Source organism: Marmota marmota, unplaced genomic scaffold (genome assembly GCF_001458135.2).
Source record: "Marmota marmota marmota unplaced genomic scaffold, marMar, whole genome shotgun sequence".
NCBI classification, from domain to species: domain Eukaryota; kingdom Metazoa; phylum Chordata; class Mammalia; order Rodentia; family Sciuridae; genus Marmota; species Marmota marmota.
Genome location: NW_026000174.1, coordinates 27,912,442 through 27,933,708, shown reverse-complemented (window position 1 = coordinate 27,933,708; position 21,267 = coordinate 27,912,442). Strand labels below are relative to the sequence as shown.

Here is a 21,267-nt window from a genome sequence, read left to right as displayed (position 1 = left end):
CTTAAATTTGATTTCAAGTTGCAGAGCTCAGCATGCTGCCAGACCCGCCCCAGGTCAGAAGGCTCCTAAGAGGGCTGTTGGGTATTCTCTTGCTCCAGAATCCCTGGTTCTCACTCAGGCCAGGAAGTATTCAAAGGGTCCAGCAGATGTCAGTATGAATTCTTGAGTCTCTCCAGGTTGAGAATTAATAGATCAAATCACATCATCCACTGCCCCGAAAGCTCTCTCTGGAGAAGGTATTGTAAGAGCATTAGCTTCAGAGACAGTACTTTCCATAAGAACCCTCTCCTCTAATTGGTAAGAATCTGACCTTACATCTCAACCCCAAAGCTGGATGAGTGATACAGCCACAATTATAACAAAACTTTAAAGGATGAGACAAGTGAATAAGGAGGCTATTTCCAAAAATAAATCTGTCTATGCCCACTATGTGGGTTCCTCTGTATACCCAGTCTGGATTGATTTCTAGCATCTTCAGTCTGTGACCCAGGAGGCTGTTCCTTTAAAACCAAAGTCAGGCAGGGCTTCAGGTTGATTGCAGCTTTAGAATCAGCAGCAGACACAATATTGCCATGCCGGACAGACGTGTGTTCATATACTCCTTTGAATGTCTTTTTGATTCATTTTGGGATTTTTTTAATATATTAAGAAAAGTACAGAGAATAATAAAACAAACAGCTGAACAATCACTACCTAGATTTAACTAGTGACATTTTACCATATATACTGCAAGTCTACTTATTGATGAAATTAGTCTCATATACACCGCCTCAATCCCATTTCCTTCCCTCTCTCCCCAGGGGCACCTGTTATCCTGAAGTGCCTGTGTATACCACCTGTATTTGTTTCCTGGATTGTCGTATCAAAGCACCACAAAATAAGTGGCTTAAACAAAAGAAATATATTATCACACAGTTCTGAAAGCTGGAAGCTGTCGGAGGTGTTGACAGGGCTATATGCTCCCTCTGAAGGTGCTAGGGAAAGATCTGTTCCAGGCCTCTCTCCAGTGTCTGACAGTTCTTGACTTGAGCAGCAATACTCCAACTTAACATGACATTCTGCGTATGTGTGTTTCTGTGTGTGTGTGTGTGTGTTTGTGTGTGTATCCAAGTTTCCCCAAAAGGGGTGAAGACACCAATCATATTGAATTAGGAGTCCATCTTACTCCAGCATGACCTCAAGTTATCTAATTACATCTGCAGTGACCCTATTTCCAAATAAGGTCCCATTTTGAGGAACTGGGGGTAAGGACTTTAACCTATGAATTTTAGCAGGTTGAAATTCAACTCATAACATCACCTATGAATTAATACTTTTACCACTTATGATTTTGCCATGAACATGTTATTTTGTGTATGCTCAACTTTTATATAAATGCATTGATCTGTATCTCTTTCATAACTTTCTTTTTACCCAATGGCATTTTTGAGATTAATCATGTGATAAAAATTTTCCAATTTCCATATAATATTTCATTCTATGAACTTACCATATCAATCTTTTCTCTATTCTAAAATTTTAAATATCTTCAAGGCTTAAAAAGCCACCCAATTAATAAATAATAACAGCATGTATCTTGGGCTTAGGCTACATGAGCTCTCTGGTTCCAGACCTTGCCAAGATTATGTGCTTCTAACTGCATTTCATGATCTTTGAATTCCATGATTTCAGGCCTCAGCAAGCTCATTGTTAATGAAGTCTCAGGTAGAAAGGGGAGAGCCATTGAGCCATTAGGAGATGTCATTAAATAAAAAGGAAAGGAAGATGTTTTAATGGATGAATAAGATTTAAAATTGAATTTGGTTTGGAAGAGTCCTGGGATAACAGCCGAACATCTCAAGCTAAAGGGACAGAACTTTAGGAAACAGGTGTGGGACCTGATCTCTAGCTTCCCTGGACTGGTCTTTAAGGAAGAGACCTACCCACTGTCCTTTGATCATGAGTCTCAGTGATAAGTCAACCTGCAAAGGGGGTTTAATGGGTAACATTAAAGCTACAGAAAGACTCCCAGTCCCTCCAGCAATGAACAGCCTGCAACCTCATGGGCCTATCTGGAGTCTCTGCTTTACTAAGGGCTTTAGCCATGGATGACCTGCAAAGGGAAGGAAGTCTCTATCTTAAAGATGGAAGATACAGCTTGCCTGGGGTAGGCTTCTGTAGCCAACCTGAGGGAAGAAAGGAAGGACACCAGCACTTCCAAGTATTCCACAAAGCTCTCCGACTTAGTGCCAAGAGATGGACAAGGAAATGGCTTCACTGAGCAAGTTCTTAGAGAAAGTGAAGACATCCTCTGGTCTCCCAGCGTAGATAGAGTGACATGGGCTTCATGAGGAGCAACCCTAGAGAAAGAGATGCTGACCACCACTGCCCAGGGCCTCTTGGATGGTGTGACATCCCAGTGTGAGCACCTTCTACTTTTCTGTACCTCCATCTCTGATACTTTATGAAGAACCCATAGGGGAAAGCTCCGTGTCACTGCCAAACACTGGTACCTTAGAGAAAATGCTAAAAATTGGATTCAAGTTGTCTTCTGGAGGTGAGAAAGGATGAATGAGATTTTAAGGAAAGACCTTCACTTCCCTTGCCTGCTACCTTTGAAAAAATATCTTTTTCAAAATTTGGAGATTCTCTCCAAGGACCTCAACACAAAAGTACAAACTGACATGAGGCAATGAAATTACCCCAGACGGGTTCATGTGTTGTGTTCTCAAAGCAAGCAATCTAAATGGAACTCCCCAGCTCGGCTTTTAGCTTTAGAAGTACTTTAGGGAGACTCAATTTTAACATGTTTGACAGCTAAAGAATAGATTTTTCAAAGGCCATTGAAATTAGTTCACCCCTCTCCCACCTAATTCCTTAAGGCACCTGTGGATTCTGCAGAAAGCTGGGAGCCAGAGAGCAGCCAAGTCTACTTGCAGCCTGCAAAAGGAGACTGATAGCCCTGAAAGTTGTTTTCTCCCGCCTTCCCGAGGGCAGAAACCTGAGGAGCCGCACCAGCCGCAGTGTGACTTGCATTTTCTAGCATCATCCCCACAGTCTGAACCAAAGTGAGAATCTCGTCTGTTGTCATTGTTGATGGTGGAAAATGCCTGCAGTGGGACTGATTTGGTCTCAGGATGGAAAAGAGAAGCCCCGTGGACTTTAAAGAAAATACCACATTATCCACGTGAAGTCAACAGATAAGATTCTCATTTCTGCAAGATGCCAAAATTTGAACCTAAGCACAGAGTCCTTTATGTGGATTTCTATTTGGACTTCACACAGTTTCCTTTGATGTCTCAAATCTGAGGCTCTGTCTCTCTCTCATACACACACCTTAATATATAAATATCCTCTAATTTCTGTTTCCACCAATCACATAGAGCCCCCAAAATCTGTATAAGAAATCTGGATAAAAATCACAGTGAAGGAGACAATAAGATTATGGGCATAAATAGAATCTCTACAAAAGGATTGTTGAAAAGCTCTAACAAAAAGATATTTTAAAGCAATTGTTCCCAAAGGCTGATAGTGCTTTTAAAATGGAACATCTACTTTGTGTATAACATGCACTTTGATTTGCCTTTGATGCTTTACTTTGAAACTAGAACAGGGAATAGCTATTTTAAGGATTTTCCTGATGTGTATCAGGAATTACACAAGATTTCTATTTTCATTGTCTTTCATTCCCATTCCTGTTCTCTTTCTCCCTGAAATAATTTTCATGTTTATAACTAAAATTTTAAGGAGAGACTGAAAATTGTGTGTCTATGAATATGTGTTGATTAAAATATAACTAATTTTTTTTTCAGATAAAGTTGGGAATTTTCCAAAGTGTTATATTTCTACTACACTTTTACTTTTAAGATCACACATGATATTTGAGCTTATGCGTACATAAATCCAATAAAATAAACGTGTACCAAATGGGACAATCATGGGCGTTGGTCAAATTCTGGGCGTTTTTATTATTAATTATGTAATCTTGTGCAAGACATAGTCTCCCTAAACCTCAATTTCCTTTTGTAAAAAAGGATCAATAATAAATGCTTAACAGGGCTGTTTTAAAAATCTAGTGGAGTGGTGTGTGTGTGCAGTGCTTGGCACACAGCAGGTGCTCAAACGTGGCAGTTATGGTGGCAGCAACTTATTTCTCAGTTCTAAGTCCAAGTTCTTCCAACCACTTGCTCAGTGATCTTAGTTACGCCTCTTTAGTCTTAGGTGCAGGATGTCGAGATGGCCCCAGATGGTCTCTAAATCCCTTGCAGGATTAGTAATTTGTTTCTAATACACTGTGGATCTACATTTGAAGTGCAGTCAAGTATGACCAGGCAACCTGAAGAGATGCAGAAGTTGGACTTGGTTGACTTTAACTGTAGCCACGTTCATGAGCACCTGCCATCTGGCACTCTTCTAAGCTTTTTCCAAGTATTAACACATTTAATCCTGATGGCAACTCTGTGATTAGGCCATGATTAGTATCCCATTTTACAGATGAGACAACTGAGGCTCAGTGAGGTATGTATCCTGCCTAAGGTCACACAGTAAGTGGTAGAGCCAGGATTCAAACCAAAATAATCTGCAGTTTTAACCACAATGCTTTATAGCTTTTCTGAAGGGGTTGGCCTCTCTGACACTAATTTAAACAGGGGTGATTCCAGCACTTACTAATTTTTATTTTTCTTCCTAAGCCTAGATCATCCTCTCATGACATGTTTGTTAGAGGATGACGGCTTTACAAAGATCTAGAGCCACAGCCACTTTCAGTGTCTTGATGCTAGGTTGTTGCTTTCTTCCAAACTAGCCTCTGAAGTCAGACAGCTGTGGGTTCCATCCCTACATTACCTGAACTATGTAACTTTGGCAATGCTATTTACCCCCCCCAGCCTCAGTTTACCAGTCCACAATAGAGTGTATAAGTAGAAATATTATTGATAGCATCTCATAAATGTGAGAATGAGAGGAAATATAGGGTAAAACGTATGCAGGAGGCATTAAGTAAACAGGATCAGGCTTGGTTCCATTCTTTGGGACCAACTCCAAATGGAGTCATTGAGCTGAAGACCATCTGTTTCAGCTCTACCTTGTTCTGCATTCTGAAATGGGGTGCTCTCCCCAGGGTCTCTGTTATTACTTCCTGTCTAGGGATTCCAGAAACCCAGAAGCTGCTCATTCATAGGGACAAGTTTGCAGTTCATGCTCCAAGGCTGTAAAGCTGCTGGGAATGTGAGGGTCTCAGCAGCTTAGGCTGAGTACTCTCAGACTCCTGGCTCTATATTTCATAGTGTGGGGAAGGAGGAGGGAATGTTTCCCATCTTAACTGGAAATTCTATGCAGAGCTTGATGTCATCCTTTCATTCCTTTTCAAACTTTCTCTTTCAAAAGTTCTACCTTTCTGAATAACATTATTTTACAAAGGGGAAAAAAAGACCCTTCAAGTCTTGCCCTAAGTTCTCTATTCTGTTTCCAACTCCCTTTTCTTGCTCCTCTTCTTTTGCTTCTTAATAAAGTTTCCTTATGCATAACACCATCTCGTCACACTGTGAATCTCTAAGAGTCACGAAGACATTGTGGAAGGGACAGTAATTATTCTGAGGTTTAATATAGCCAGAGACAAGACCTGACAAAGCCATAGTTCCTTGGAGGACAGGATCCTGTCATGGAGGACCTTACAGTGAATGTTTACGTGGTGCCATTTGTGTCCCAGTGCCTTTGAGTAGGCTCTCGGTTCTCTGGGTCTTAGATCTTCCTCCCCTATTCTTTATCACAACCTTTATTAGAGATTAGACTTATACACCCACTTCTCCCCGCCCTCCTTACCCAAGCAGAAAAACTCAAAGGGCATTAAACTTTGTCATTAAGCAAGGTGCAATTTCTTTGGCTTCCCTTTTGAATACTTAATCCCTTGAAGTCAGAATTCGGTGATGATTGTCCTTTTAGCCATCATCCTTCTAACACTGGTGACCACGCTGTACCAGAACTGGTGGCTGGCATGACTGGACACAATGAAGGGTGGGGAATGGAGGGAGAGGGGTTTATCTTCAGGTTGAGATTTTTCATTTCGATGGGAATGGTTGACCGAGTTGGTGAATGAGGATCAGTGATGCACCCAGCTCCATTCTCTGCTGTCCTCTGTCCTGCCCTCTCCTCAAAGGTCTGATTCCTGAGGATTCCATCACACTGGTTCCCTCTGCAAAGTACTTGCCATGGAAGGCACTGGCAGGAGATCATAAGGGAGAAAGAGAGAGTACCCACGTATCTCTGTCCTTGTGCCTCTCTGCTCAGCTTCGTGTCTCTGGCAGCGGATGAGTCACTATAGTTCCCCCTGCAGCTCCTCAGTCACCCCAGGTCTCAGTGAACTTGTTGACACTGTTATATTACTTGACCCTTCTGCCCAAGGTCGGTAAGGGCTCACCTTTGTTGTCATTCTCTTGGTGTCTCAGCATTCAATAACTCCACTGCCTAGAAGTCTCCAAGTAGTTTCTTTACTTAAAATTTTTTTTTTTAATTTGAACAATTTGAGTTAAGTTCTATTTTCTACCAGGACCCTAACCAATATGCATATGCCCACACAGCAAGTGTTACAGGTAGAGATTTTCAATAGATGTATTTCCCCAAGAAATGCCCTTCTCCCTTAGTCTCTTCCAGTTCTGTATTACTGACCAACTAGCCTGGTATTCAGAAATGTGCAGAGCTTTGACCTCTGACCTAAGAGGCTGTTTGAGTCCTCCTTCTGTGTGCTTCTGGAAGAATCACTTGTTTTCTCTCAACAGAGACTCAGTTTCCACAGTAAGACGAAAAGTTAACTAGATCAGTAAAGGCTTAGCTAGTCTATGGGGGTTCTTAAGATTCTTCCAGGAATTTGTGCAATCGAAATTATTTTGACGATAATACCAAGAAGTTCTTTACCTCTCTTCGCTTGTTGACATTTGCACTAATGTGCAAAAGCAATGGTGGGTAAAAGTGAACATTACCATGAACAAGGCGGTGGCACCAAACTCTACTTAGAGTCATTGTATTCTTTACTGTTACACACTTAAATTCTTTAAATACTAATTTCACTTAAGAATATCCTTGATGGAGCAGTAAATTTATTAATTTTATTAAACATCGGCCCTTTGGTACATGGTTTGTCATTCTAATTTTTTTTTTTTTTTATTCTGGGTGATAAGTGAGAACTTCACTCCAGGCATTATGCTGAAAGAGAAGAGGTGTCAGTTTTAAGAAAAAGTCGTTATGTGATTGTTCGACTTGCAAAGTGTGCTAGTTGCTTTGCCCATGGAGCACTATTTTTATGTGAAAGATTAATTGACAGACAAACTATGGTTATTAAGACTGAGATATTTGGCAGATACTTTCTCAAAAATGAACAAAGTGAGGCTGTCTCTTCAAAGAAAACAACTGACAGTATTTGCTGACAATGATAAAATTTGAGCCTTCAAGCTTCATAGCTTCCCCCAATTTAAAGACTTTTCTGATGAGATCAGTCATGATATTAACAAAGTTATTTGTTATTATATAATGAAATGTGTCAACATCAGAACCACCTTCATAACTCAGTTGGATAAAGCAAAGACCTTATTCCTAAAAGTAGGTGTTTTGGATGAGGTCAGAATACCTTGGCTTGAATCCAGGGTCTGCCATTTACTTTTGACTTCAGCTCCACTGTCTCATCTATAAGATGAGTTTTCTCCATTTCTGAAAAATGGGTAAAATAGCTACCAGAGTTGTGAAAGAACTGAATACATAACATATTGTAGTAAGTATTAACATAAATTCATTAGTTAATATATAGGTTGATATAAAATAAGTATTTGGCATGTGGCAACTATCATGCAAGTACTTTCTATCCTCCTCATCATCATTTTAAGTAAAAGGACAGAGACATCACTTCTCTATATAGTCTTCAGGGATGCTGCCAGGTTCAGATCCTAGCACCACTTACTAGTTATGATCTTGGGCAAGTGATTTAGCAATATGATTACATAAAATGCATTTGAATATACTAATTAATAATTATGAGGAATAAACTAGATGATGCATGTCAGATTCTAAGCTCAGGACCCGATACATTAGGTTAATTCACCTAGACTAGTAATAGGGAATTCAAGAAATTTTTTTAAAATTATATAAAATCATATAACAATATGATTGCATTAAACCTTTCAGAGGGATTCACAAATTTTTGTGACACTTTCAAACTGTGAGAGTGGGAAATGGCTCTCTGAAGAAATCAAAAGTTCTGGTTTGTAGCCCCTGCCTATTTCTGTGGTATAAATATCCTACCACAGCCAGTTTCAGGCTGTCAACAGGAGTTCACAAAACATGGAGTTAAGAAGAAATTCTCAAAATCGTCCCTTATGAGCCAATATGAGCCAGCTCCAGCACACCCTTGCTTTCAAGTATCCTTCTGAAGCAGAATTAGTCAATAAGCCTCATCTCAAGATTCTGTTCAGCAGGAGGTAAAAGGAGGTCATACAAGAGCAGGAGAATCAAATGAACCCAAGTTTCTGGTGACTCTGGAAATAATTTTTAAAGTCATTGTGATTTCTCATTAAATCACTCAGAACTTAACTCATGTCTGTACCTACAAAAGCAAACCAAAATTAAAAATTCTCTATGCATTTTTAATAGTAGGAAAGGTTTTCATGGAATGAAAGCTTGTGAAGCAAGAATTAGGTTATGACACAATTTAGTCAGAAAAAAAATCTAAGACACAATTCGTATAATTTCATTTATTAAAGAAGAAAACTTTCTTTCTAATATATTCTGTCCAACTGTGAAATTCATTTTAAATGTTTGGAAAGAGCAAATCTAACTTTTAAACAAAACTGCTGGCCAGTTAAAATACTCTGGTTTCCAAGTTTAAAAAATCAGGCAAGATTATACAGTGAGAGCAGAGAAAACAGATGAAGTGAATCACCCATGACAATCTGTCACATTAGCTCTTGTGCATTTCAACATCTGCAACTTAAAAGCCACAGAAGTCAAAAGATAAAAACAAAAACCGATTCCCAAGGACCACCTACTGTTTGATGATGTTGCTAGAAGGTTTCGCCTTCTGTCTATTTCATGTAAAAAATAAATTAGGTATAAATAAGGAGGTGAGGAGAGCTGTCACGTATTCAGGTGTGTTCACAGGTGTGTAGTGTACTCCAAGCGGCAGGAAAAGTGGGGGGGGATGCCTCTCCTCTCCAACACTCACTACACGAAACTCTCCTCCATGTTGCTACAGAGTAAGAAGGAGTCCACAAGCCGGGGCTGGACCAGCTGCTGGAAGTCAGAGTCCTGCAGGCCTTCAGGGCAGACCCCAGCCAACCTACGCAGGGCAGCCTGGGGAGGAGACAGATGACAAAGGTCAGACAGGGCCCTGGTCAGGGCATGTATTTCCTTCAGCTGTCCTGAGAGATGTGTTTCAGGAAGTGACAATCAGAGCTGATCATCTTGGCCATCTTGCACCTAGTGAGCATTTTGTAACTTGGTCACCATAATGTCCTTATCACATGATCACCTGGTTTCATTTATACCTTGGACACTAAGGAAGATGTCACCTTAAAAACTCAATGATCTCTGGACGCAGTGGCACAAAGCTGCCATCTCAGCTGTTTGGGAGCCTGAGGCAGGAGGATCGCAAGTTCGGGGCCAGCCTCAGCAAAAGCGAGCCACTGAGCAACTCAGTGAGAACTTGTCTCTAAATAAATTACAAAATAGTGCTGGTGATGTGGCTCAGGGGCTGAGTATCCCTGAATTCAATCCTCCCTACACACACCCCCTCAAAAAAAAAAAAAAAAAAAAAAAAAAAAACCCTCAGTGATCTTAATAGTCTTGTTATCTTGGTTTTTCTTTTCTTTTCTTTTGGTCCTGGGGATTGAACTCAGGGGTGTTTAACCACTGAGCAATATCCCCAAGCCCTCTTTTATTTTTTATTTTGAGAAAGGATCTTGCTAAGTTGCTTAGGGCCTCATTAAGTTGCTGTCCTTAAACTTGTGATCCTCCTACCTCAGCCTCCCAAGCCACTGGGATTACAGACATGCTCCGCTGCTTGACTCATCTTGGTTTTTCAATCATTTTAGGAAACTTGTTATTTTAAAGAACTGTCATTTTAAAGACCTGGGCTACTTAGCGGCATATGTAAGTTAAAAATGTGTTCTTTCTAGAGACTAGAACTGTTAGCAGCATCAATGGAATTATATTATTGCTTCCAGATCCCTAGAGCAATCTTACAGTAACAAGGATTATTTATTTACCCGTAAATGCAGCAAGGTCTTATACAAAACACTATGGGTGAGGGGGGGTGGAGCTGGGGCTCAGTAGTTAAACATCCCTGAGTTCAATCCCCAGGACCTAGCATGGGTGAGGCATTGGGTTTGATCCTTAGCATCACATAAAAAATAAATAAATAAAGTTATAAAAATATATTTTTTTAAAAAAGTTTGTTTTTTTTAAAAAAAAAAAACACTATGGAATGGAAAGAAAGAGGGAAGAGAGGGAAAACATAGAGTCAAAGTCAACATAGATTCTGCCACTGAGAAATAAATTCAAGTCTAGAAAGAGAGGTGAAAGTCCCCCACCCTCACTGACCACTGGATATGAGATTCCACTTGATGTACATGTGCCCTTGCTCATGCTCTTCTGTGACACCAAGTCCCTCCCACTCTTTCAAAGCCAGCAGATACATCCATTCTTGTCACTTCCCCTGGGAAGCCTTCTCTGATTACCTTGAAGCAGAGACATTCTGCCTTCCTCCCTACACTCCGAGCCCCTGTGCTGACCTCAACCCTCTCATATTTAATCAGAACTGGTTTTTAGGTGTTTATCTCCCACATTAGACTCTGAGTTCCTCAAGGATAAGGATCTTGTTTTATATTTCTCTGCTACAGCAGGCAGCCCAGGGTTGACACCTGTTTGATAACCAGAATTAAACAAATGAGGTGCTTTAAAACCAGCCTGAAACATTGCTGAGAAATCAGGCCAAGAGAATGAACAGGGAGGATGATTTGAGCTGGTCTGGGGGGGCCACAGATGTTGTCAAGTTCAAGCCAGATGATGCACAGTGTCTAAGTAACAAGTGACAGGAAGTAAACTCGCCAAACTACTGAGTCCTGCCTCTCCTGGAATCTGACCCACCCCAAGGGCTAAAAAGGCTAAACTCCATAGAACTTTCAGATTCCTCTTGGCTCCAACTGAGAGAAATATCCCATTGTCCCTCGGATGTGGAAACAGAACCAGGGAGTGTTCTGCAGACGAGGCTATGAGACCAAACAGGCATTTTGCATCTTCAGAGTTAAGAATAAAGTAGAGCAGAGGGAGACAGAAAGAAAGAGAGAAAAGGGACACATCAGTAGAGCATATGAGTGAGCACAGTAGACAGAGAGAATAAAAAATAGAAACAGATCAAGAAGGAGACACCAGGATGGGGACACGGAGATGAACCTGGTGAAGGGAGAGGGAGGGGGCTGCAAGGGTGATGGAGAGAGAAAGAAATAGTGACAGAGAGAAAGGGAGACCTTGGAGGTGATGAGGCAGCAGGAGGTAAAGAGGCAGAGAGGAAAGAGAAGGAGTGGAGAGGGGGAGAGAGGGATGGGGATAAAAAGAAGGGAAGGACTGAAGAAAGAGAATGCTAGGAAAGGAGGCAACCCTAGAGAGGGGAGGAAAGGAAAAAACAAACCAAGACTCAGACAGAAAACAGGCACCCACATCTCCCAGGGTCCCCAGAAAGCGTACAGGACGTGAACCCCATGCAATGCAGCATCCAGCACCCTCAGAAGACCCTACACCCTTCCAAGCCTTTCTCTCAGCCTCTGCCTTCCCGGGAGGGTGAACAGCCAGTCATCACAGAAGCTTAGTCCCAGGCAGCCTGAGAACACCTAAGTATCAACACAAGCCCGGCAGCCCGCTGACAGCCGCTTCATTAGGGAAAAATCAATTCTACTTGTGAGAGGCGATCTGCGCTGTCACTTTCCCAGACACAGGAAACAATCACTGAAATTCACTCCCTCCACTTGAAGACAGCCTTCGAAAGTGGAATTAAGGCCAGGGTAAGAGCAGGAAAAGTAGCTCCCGACTCCATCTTCCAGGATGGGATCCAAGTGGACCCATTTCCAGCCAGGGACCATACTCCTAGGTTGGAACCCTTATGGAGTCCAGCCATGGAGGCCCTCAAACACGGGCGGCTGGGAAAGGAAGGAGGAAAAGTCTCCCAGTCTGTAAGTCAGACAAGAAGCAGTCACCAAACTCGTGGTCCTGTGGAAACACAAAGACCTAGGAAAAGAAGACCACTGTCCTAAGAAGGTTCCAGGCTGGAAGGGGGTAGGAAAACAAACCCTCCCCTATGAGTCAACTGTGAGACCAGGACCATGAGAGAGCAGGAAAGAAAGTTGGAGACAAGATGGTCTGATAAAAAAGCCAAGGTCTCCAGAGTCAAACAGATCTTTGAATTCCAGGAGCCTGGAACACAACCTGCCTGAGGCAGGAAAGACAAAATCCAAGAGGGGAGGCCCAGGTATATACTGTGTGCTTCCTGCCCCTCCCACCACAGAGGGCCCCTGGGAAGGTTCACAGAGGAAAGGGATGTAGATCTGAGCCTTGGAGGATGAACAGGATTTCAACAAACAGTTATAGACCGGGCATCGGCTTGGGGCACAGGCCAGGGCACAGTTCAGGTACAGGGCCTAGAGACAGTGGAAAGCCTTCAGGCCCTGGGGCTGAGTAGGTGGACAGTAGCCCTTAGATAGTAGGGAGCCACAGAATCCATGGGGGCTTCATGGGAGTGTCATGATTGTCAGCTGTCATTAGGAAAATTAACTCAGCAGGGATGGCTTAGGGAGCAGGGGCTCCACCATCTCCATCATCCACAAGAACAAATGGAATCCCTTTTCTTCTTGAAAGTCCCTTGATTGATTAAAGATAGTGGCCAAACCCTTTTGGGTGCCCTCCTTCAAACCAATAGTAAAAATGGCCATGGAAATGGTAACAAGCCCCACCGTCCGGAAGGCGCTTAAAGGCTTCCAAGTACTTTCAATGCTCCTCACATTTCCTTGGGCCTCTTCAGTGGAGCAGTCGAGATTGTGGTAGTCGGAGCTAATGGTGTTTGCCAGCTATTAATTTTTACTTGCTAGATCACGCAAACTTAAGAGGGCCTATGAACTTGGATGACAGTTACATCTTCATTTTCACAAACCTCTAACTGAAACTTAGAGCAACAAACCATAAAGTATTATGGACTGTGAAGATACCTTCCAATATCACTTATAGCTATTGCTAGTCAACATCCCAGTACTCATTATACCCATTGCTAGAGAATATTTACTGTATTAATTAAAAAACGTGTACTACTATGTTACATGCTGAAATATTTTAATAATCATCTTAATATAATTGAGTTTCTTTTTAATTCTGTATATTTTATCATATACACTTAAAACACTGTTCTGAGAATAATATTCACCAGATTGCCAAAGGCACAGAAAGCATTAATATTACCCTATATGTCCCAGAATAAGAGCCACAGGAGAACAGAGACTTTTTTTTTTTTTATTCCACGGATATATCCCCAAGGCCTAAAAGAGTAAATGGCACACAGAATTATTCAGTAAATGTTTATTGAGTAAAATACATAGCACTTTGACTTACTCAATGTCACACAGCTTATTAACGGGGAGACCAGGACAGGTCTGTCTAATTGCAAAGCCCACTGTTTCTACAGTTACACAAGGCCCATCTGCAGCTTCCAGAAATGAGCTGGGCTCAGTAAAAAAAATGACAGGGTGAGGAGAAGGCTTTACTAGGACTATGACTCAGCTTGAAAGAGCCTTCAGATCATTGTTTCTCCTGTGTGTTCACTAAGGACCAAACATCTGGCACCTTCCTCTGGAGGTCAGTGCCCCTGTTTATACAATGGCTTCCCTGCACAGGATGCTTCAATTGGAAGCTACTGTGCCCTGGGATTCATTATAGCCCCACTGAGGGAAGAGTACACACAAACCATGCACACACTTCCCTCTGCCACTGCTGATACTATTATGGTGGGCCCCTACCTCCCCAACCCCAGATAAACACCATCAGTAAGTTGGGTGGGAATCTCCCAGAATATATTGCTCAGGTTCAAGGTGAAGATACTAGCGACTGGCTGAATGGTCCTCCCTGTCCTGTTAGGTTCCCTCTCGTCCTATCCCACAAAGGAGGAGGGAGCCACAGGATTGGTAGAGCCCAGCAGAGGGGAAAAGAAGACTTTTCTCATAGTGGCCACTTGGGAACATGCAGGAGACATCCATATCCTGGCTCCCATGTACTGCAGACACCATGACATTACCACCACCCAGCCTCCTGCCAGCCCACCACTCTGGTTTTGATCTGCCATTAAGATTTCCCTCAGTCTAGCTATTGTGAATTGTGCTGCTATGAACATCGATGTAGCAGTGTCCCTGTAGCATGCTCTTTTAAGGTCTTCAGGGAATAGTCCAAGAAGGGCAACAGCTGGGTCAGATAGTGGTTCCATTCCCAGCTTTCCCAGGAATCTCCATACTGCTTTCCAAATTGGCCGCACCAATTTGCAGTCCCACCAGCAATGTACAAGTGTACCATTTTCCCCACATCCTCGCCAGCACTTGTTGTTTGACTTCATAATGGCTGCCAATCTTACTGGAGTGAGATGGTATCTTAGGGTGGTTTTGATTTGCATTTCTCTGACTGCTAGAGATGGTGAGCATTTTTTCATGTACTTGTTGATTGATTGTATGTCCTCCTCTGAGAAGTGTCTGTTCAGGTTCTTGGCCCATTTGTTGAATGGGTTATTTGTTTTCTTATTGCTTAATTTTTTGGGTTCTTTGTATACTCTGGATATTAGGGCTCTATCTGAAGTGTGAGGAGTAAAGATTTGTTCCCAGGAGGTAGGCTCCCTATTTACCTCTCTTATTGTTTCTCTTGCTGAGAAAAAACTTTTTAGTTTGAGTAAGTCCCATTTGTTGATTCTTGTTTTTAACTCTTGTGCTATGGGTGTCCTATTAAGGAATTTGGAGCCTGACCCCACAATATGTAGATCGGAGCTGACTTTTTCTAGCTAGACTGTGGAACCAACTTAGATGCCCTTCAATAGATGAATGGATTAAAAAATGTGGCATTTATACACAATGGAGTATTATGCAGCACTAAAAAATGAGAAAAAATCATGGAATTTGCAGGGAAAATGGATGGCATTAGAGATTATGCTAAGTGAAGCTAGCCAATCCCTAAAAAACAAATGCCAAATGTCTTCTTTGATATAAGGAGAGCAACTAAAAACAGAGCAGGGAGGAAGAGCATGAGAAAAAGATTAACATTAAACAGGGACGAGAGGTGGGAGGGAAAGGGAGAGAGAAGGGAAATTGCATGGAAACAGAAGGAGACCCTCATTGTTATACAAAATTACATATAAGAGGATGTGAGGGGAAAGGGAAAAAAAATCAAGGGAGAGAAATGAATTACAGTAGATGAGGTAGAGAGAGGAGATGGGAGGGGAGGGGAGGGGGGATAGTAGAGGACAGGAAAGGCAGCAGAATACAACAGTCACTAGTATGGCAATATGTAAAACAGTGGATGTGTAACCGATGTGATTCTGCAATCTGTATACGGGGTAAAAATGGGAGTTCATAACCCACTTGAATCAAATGTATGAAATACGATGTGTCAAGAGCTTTGTAATGTTTTGAACAACCAATAAAAAATAAAAAAAGATTTCCCTCAAAGGTTACTAAAATAGAGGTGGCGGGACAGCCCATGTCTTTCACATATATGAGATCATATAATTTTCATCACGATTTTTCATTAAGAAAAATAAGTATTACAATTATAACTCTTTTAAGAGAAGAGCTAAAGCCCAGAGAGGTTTGAAGCTTAGCTGAACCAAGTGCGGTACAGCCAGCTCTCCCCACCTCCGGTCTGCAAGCCGGGGAAGGCTGAGAACTCACCAGGCAGGCCACCAGCACGGCATCACTGTTGTTCCTCTCTGATGGGGATCTGCAAAGCTTGATGAGACGCGACATACCTGCATGAGACCCAGGGAGATCCTCAGGTCCTGGACAGGGAGGTCCAGCCAGGCTGATCCAGAGGTGCTGGCCCTGCCTCACACACAGGGCCCCCCCTATCCCCTAATCTGCCAAGGAGGGGACTGAACCCACCTGGAGGAGAGCGTGGTGGAGACTTTCTACTTCAGCTCTGAACAGACCCTGATTAGGGGCAGCAAGAGCTGAAACATCAAAGTCAAACTCCCAAGGGCCAGGACACTGGCCAAGACTGAGCTTAGCTAAAATGCAGTGGAGGCATTACCCATCACTCTGAGAAAGGACTTCCAGCCCATGTACTTCCGGTTTTACCAGAACTGTTTAACATTTATGTCGGTGCCAGAGGAACTTCCCAGCTAAACTTCCCCCACCCCGATGCCTGTTTTAGTCAGAAAATGTATTGCAGTCAAAATTACCAAAAACTAAAGACTCTACTAATGTTTCCCAGAGCTTTCCTGAGGAAAGGTTAGCGCCAGCTGAAGACTCACCTCCCTGTTCAAACATTCTTTGACCTCCCACCCCCCCAGATAAACATGGTCTACTTCTCATGCCTGAAAATTATGCTTTGAAGTATCGCTCTTAGGATACTCCAATGCAGATTTTTTTTCCCCATATTGGTCACCCCCATGAGGCTGTAAGCCCGAGGTCAGGACAGCAAGGAACTAGCAATGACTGGGTGATTTCATGAGTGAACTAATGAATGAGTTAATGGCCAATAAGTGAATTAACAAATCTGCTAATGATGGAATGAATTAATGAGTAAATAAACAAATGAGTGGACAAGTAAATAAATGAGTAAAAAATAACTGCAATAAGTGAATAAATAAGTGAATGAATGAGCGACTGAAAGATTGGGGTCCTAATTAACAAGGTGTCTGCAGGAGAGTGACTGTTCTGGCTAACTTTTGCCTTTTTAATTCTTTCTTCTTCTTTCTTTAGCCCCAAATTATAAACTAGACTACAAGGCAATATCCCAGGCCTCTAGCATATCCCAGCAGCCAGAGAGAGGAGCTCACCCCAGCTAGTCCTTGCCTTGAATCCACTGAAGCCACCATGAAATCAGGGCTGTTCCCATCCCCAAGTCCCCCTCTCCACTCTGGCCACAACCAGCAACACTCACAGCTGAGCCTCACGGCTTCCCGGGCCACATCTGGGTCTCGGCTGAGACGGGCCAGGGTCACTGCAGCTTTCTGCTGTACTCTCTCGCAGGCTGCCACCTCAGCTGGGGTCCCAGATCTTGGCTTCTCTGACAGCATGCCCATGATGAGCTGGACTCCTGGGAAGGAAGTAATAAACAGTTGGTACCCACCTCCAGCACAGGGCCTTTCCCATGGGACCAGCTGGACTGATTTCTACAGGGCTCAAGCACAGGCTGTCAAAGCACTTACAGGGTCTCAACCAGAGGGCGTGCACCACACATAACCACCTCTTTCCTTTTCCTATCCTACAGGGGTGTGCCTTGTTCTGTGTACCTAGTCACTGTACTGGGAAGGAGCATTTGGAGGACATCCTTATTATTATTATTATTTTTTTAGTGCTATTACTGAGCTTTTACGACATGGCACTGTGCTAAGTGCACAGTAAATGGGTGATCTCCTAAAACATCCCAATAGCCTCATGAACTAGGTACTATTAATTCCACATTGAGGTCCAGAGAGAGGGGATACATCTTGCCCAGAGTCACACATTGGGTCCTTGGGGGAGGGGTACTGGAACTCAGACAAGTTTCCATCTAACACCTCTTGGCCTCGGAGGCTGGCATTTGAAACAGTTCCAGAGGTTACAAGTCCCCTGGTAGCTAACCCAAGTGTAGGCTGGATAATCACTAGATCAAATATTTTACAGCAGTTCAAACACTGGAAGAAGGTGGAATAGTGAGAACTCGAGATTTTAGTCTGCCCCAAATCCTCCCACTTTCCCTGAACCAACCAAACCTGCCTTTTGAATGTTCTGCCCACATCCACTCCCACCTGGAGCCTTTGCCCACCCTGTCTTTCTACAGAGGATGCCCATTTCCCTTTTATTGTCTAATAGCTCACATCCTGTGGGTCTGTGTCCAAATCTACCTTCTTTGTGAGCCATTTCCCAACTGCCTCAGCCTGCACCCACATTCCATAAAAATCTAGATTTTTTTAATTATTTCTAAAGAATTATCTCCTTTTTAAATTTTTAAAAATATTTTTATTTGTTCTTTTTGGATATACATGAAAGTAGAGTGTATTTTGGCATATTATACATACATGGAGTACAATTAATTCAAATTAGGATTCCATTCTTGTGGTTGTACATGATGTGGAGTTTCATGTAGTATATTCATTATGAACATAGGAAAGTTATGTCTGATTCATTCTACTGTCTTTCTTATTCCCACTAAACTCCCAACATTTGTGCATGGCAAGAAGCCTATTAGAAATTCACTCTTTTAGATGAGACGGATCGGTCCCTGGTGAGTCCACTTCATCCATTTTTTTTTGTTGTTGTTGATTGTCTGGACCCTGTAAGTGTCCTGTAGCTTAGATCATGGGCTCTCAGAGCCCAGACTGTGCAAACAGGCTTGCCCTGCCCAGACCAGGAATCCTACTATCTTCCAGTAACCTCTAGCTGCATTGCCGCCATGATAGATCTCTCAAATCCTGCCCCACTTCTGTAAATAGTCCCCTCATCAAACTCTCTTAAGCTAAACCCCAAAGAACAGAAAGTTTGAGCAGTGCTGGTTCTATGCCAAATACTCTCTAGCATGCTTCCTGGGAAACCTCACATCATCCCTATCAGGCAGATATTATTATTGTTCCATTTTGTACGTGGAAAGGCAGAGAAGCCAAACCATTATCATAACCGAGTTCAAATCCATACAGTACAGTTCCAGTTCTCCTACTGTCAGGCACTATGTCAGCCCTGCTCTGGGGCATCACCTCAATGTGGAATTAACAGTACCTAGTTCATGAGGCACCCCTACCATGTAATCACTTTTGTCAAGGCGGAACATCCTTCTGGATTGGGAGACCCTCTAGGACAAAGACAGTAACCTATTTAACAGTTTTCATTGTCCACCACAATGCCAGGCACATAGTAGGTCTTAATAACCGGGGACCAAACAAGCCAAGCACTTTGAAAACCATAAAACCCTCTACAGATGCCAGATATTCCAAGCTCAAGTACACAGGCCTGCGGGGCCCACTCTCATTGGCCACTTGAGCATAAGACTAAGTGCTGGAGGCTGCGGGCACAAATGACACCACGCAGCCTCTCCTCTTGGCCTCAGCTGGCTCAGCACAGTTTCTCATTATTAGCTCAATCACAGAAAATTAACACAAAATGATGTCTTTCAATTAGTATTAGAGCAGTGGGGGAGTGGGGAAGTGTATGTTTGGGAAGACGGCAGGGCAGCCTGCTCAAAGGGGGATCACAGGAGCAGCCGCAGCCAGCCCAGGTTCCCAGCTCACTCTGCCTCATTAGCGTCTCTGGTCTCCAACTGTCTGCTAATTGCTCCCTTATTTCCCAGTCACAGGAAACCCTTGCCACACCACTCCCTGCTCCCAGCTGCAAGGCATCCACCTTGTCCTCTGGCAGAGACTGACTAGATCAGCTCCCAGGCTGAGGACCTGGCCTCACCTCACCTGGACCTTGCTGAAGCCCTCAGTTCAATGTGGAACAGGGGGCAAATGAAGAAGAGATGCAGTGGAGCATTAAGGCTGCAGACAGACCACCCTCTGACTCACCCCTTCTACACCCTTCTTTGGAAACCAAATCAAATGAGATAGGGACAATTTTAAGTTGGAATGCATGCCTTGGTAGGAGTACATTTTTACTTTGTGAATCATAATGAAATATCTGCTTTCTCCTCACCACTTTAGTTGAAATGACAACCACCATCATGACCCCGATTCTGAGACCATTTGCCCCCTTCCCTGCTTTTTTTTCACTCATGGCGCTATCACCACCTGGTATTCTCTATTTTCTCCTTCATTGACTCTCTCCAGGTAGAATTTTAAGCCCATTATTACAGGCTGCATATGAAGTGTCCCCTAAAAGCACAAGGGTAAGACCATGCAGGAATGTTCAGAGGTGAAATGATTAGATTATGTGAGCTGTAACCTAAACAGTGGATTAATCCACTTGATAGAGTAATAATTTGAAAGGACTACTGTACTGGGCAATAACTATAGGCAGGTAGGGTATGACTAGAAGATGTATGACACTAGGGGTGTGCCTTTGGGGTTTATATTTTATACCTGGTGACCCCCAACCCCTGCCTTCTGGCCACCATGAACTGAGCAGTGTCCCTTCACCATGCCCTTCCACCATGATGTTCTGCCTCACCTCAGGCCCAGAGCAATGGAACTGGCCAACCATGGACTGAGCCTTTAAAATTGTGAGCTCGAATTAAACATCTTCCTCCTCTGAATGTGATTGTCAGGTATTTTGATCACATTGACAAAAAGTTAACACATCTATGAAGGTGATCAAGTACTTATATATTGGCCTAGTTTTACACAGAAGCACACCTACACACACTCCTACAAATGTGGAGACGTGTATGTATTTATGTAGCTACATATAGGAAGGCATTCACATAACATAAAGGCATGTGGCCCTGTATACCCAGGTAATTCATACAACATGGGCACTGCTGACCAGACATACCATTCTCCTGAACAATGTCAGAAGCACACTGCTCCAGAACAGACATGTTTGCCAAGATGGTCACGATCTGAAAAAGAGAATGGAGAAACTAAGAAAACAGTCACACAAGATTCCAATGATGCTCTCCATAGACAGGGCAGCTAGGGCTACAGAGTGTCCCTGCAGCCCAGGACTCCTTACTATTCACCCCACCCCATCCTTCCATGGTATTTTCTTCCCTCATCATGAGCCCTGCCACTCAGGTACAGTCCCCCAGTGAAAATGCCCATTCACCAGCATATGGCTCTGGGATGGTCCCCAAGGACCCTGGGACCCCAAACAAAGAGAACAGCATCACCCTGAGTGAAGCTGGGACCCAGATGTCTTCCTGCAGAGCCTCTCTGGACCCAGGTCCTACAATACAGATAGACTGGACAGGTCACCGGACTCTCTGTTTCCTCTGAACTGGCTTGTCCTCCTACATTTCCCCCTACCCTGGATTAGGTTCCCCCATCTCTCTTTCCTGGGTTCTGACCCCCACTTACCTTTAATATGAAATGAATGAAGGCTAAGGTCAAGGTAGAGAGCATTCATGTGAAGAGGCAGCACTACACCCCAAACATCATGT

The 21,267-nt window shown here is 43.0% G+C and overlaps 1 protein-coding gene across 5 annotated transcripts in view; it reads right to left on the bottom strand.

Annotated features, from left to right (window-relative positions):
• The window catches only part of Insc (INSC spindle orientation adaptor protein), a 313,322-nt gene that overhangs the window by 182,395 nt on the left and 109,660 nt on the right, over positions 1-21,267 (bottom strand). For 3 of the 5 annotated variants that reach the window (XM_015476343.2, XM_048788402.1, XM_048788401.1), the window contains exons 10-13: positions 20,661-20,727; positions 17,137-17,292; positions 15,924-16,000; positions 8,700-9,312 (exon numbers count right to left, since the gene is read on the bottom strand). In XM_015476343.2, coding sequence (XP_015331829.1) covers positions 9,184-9,312; positions 15,924-16,000; positions 17,137-17,292; positions 20,661-20,727 — 429 coding nt within the window. In that variant the 3' untranslated portion in view covers positions 8,700-9,183. Of the gene's footprint in view, positions 1-8,699; positions 9,313-15,923; positions 16,001-17,136; positions 17,293-20,660; positions 20,728-21,267 lie in introns of those variants that run through there. The other 2 variants (XM_048788404.1, XM_048788403.1) reach the window with 1 other exon arrangement.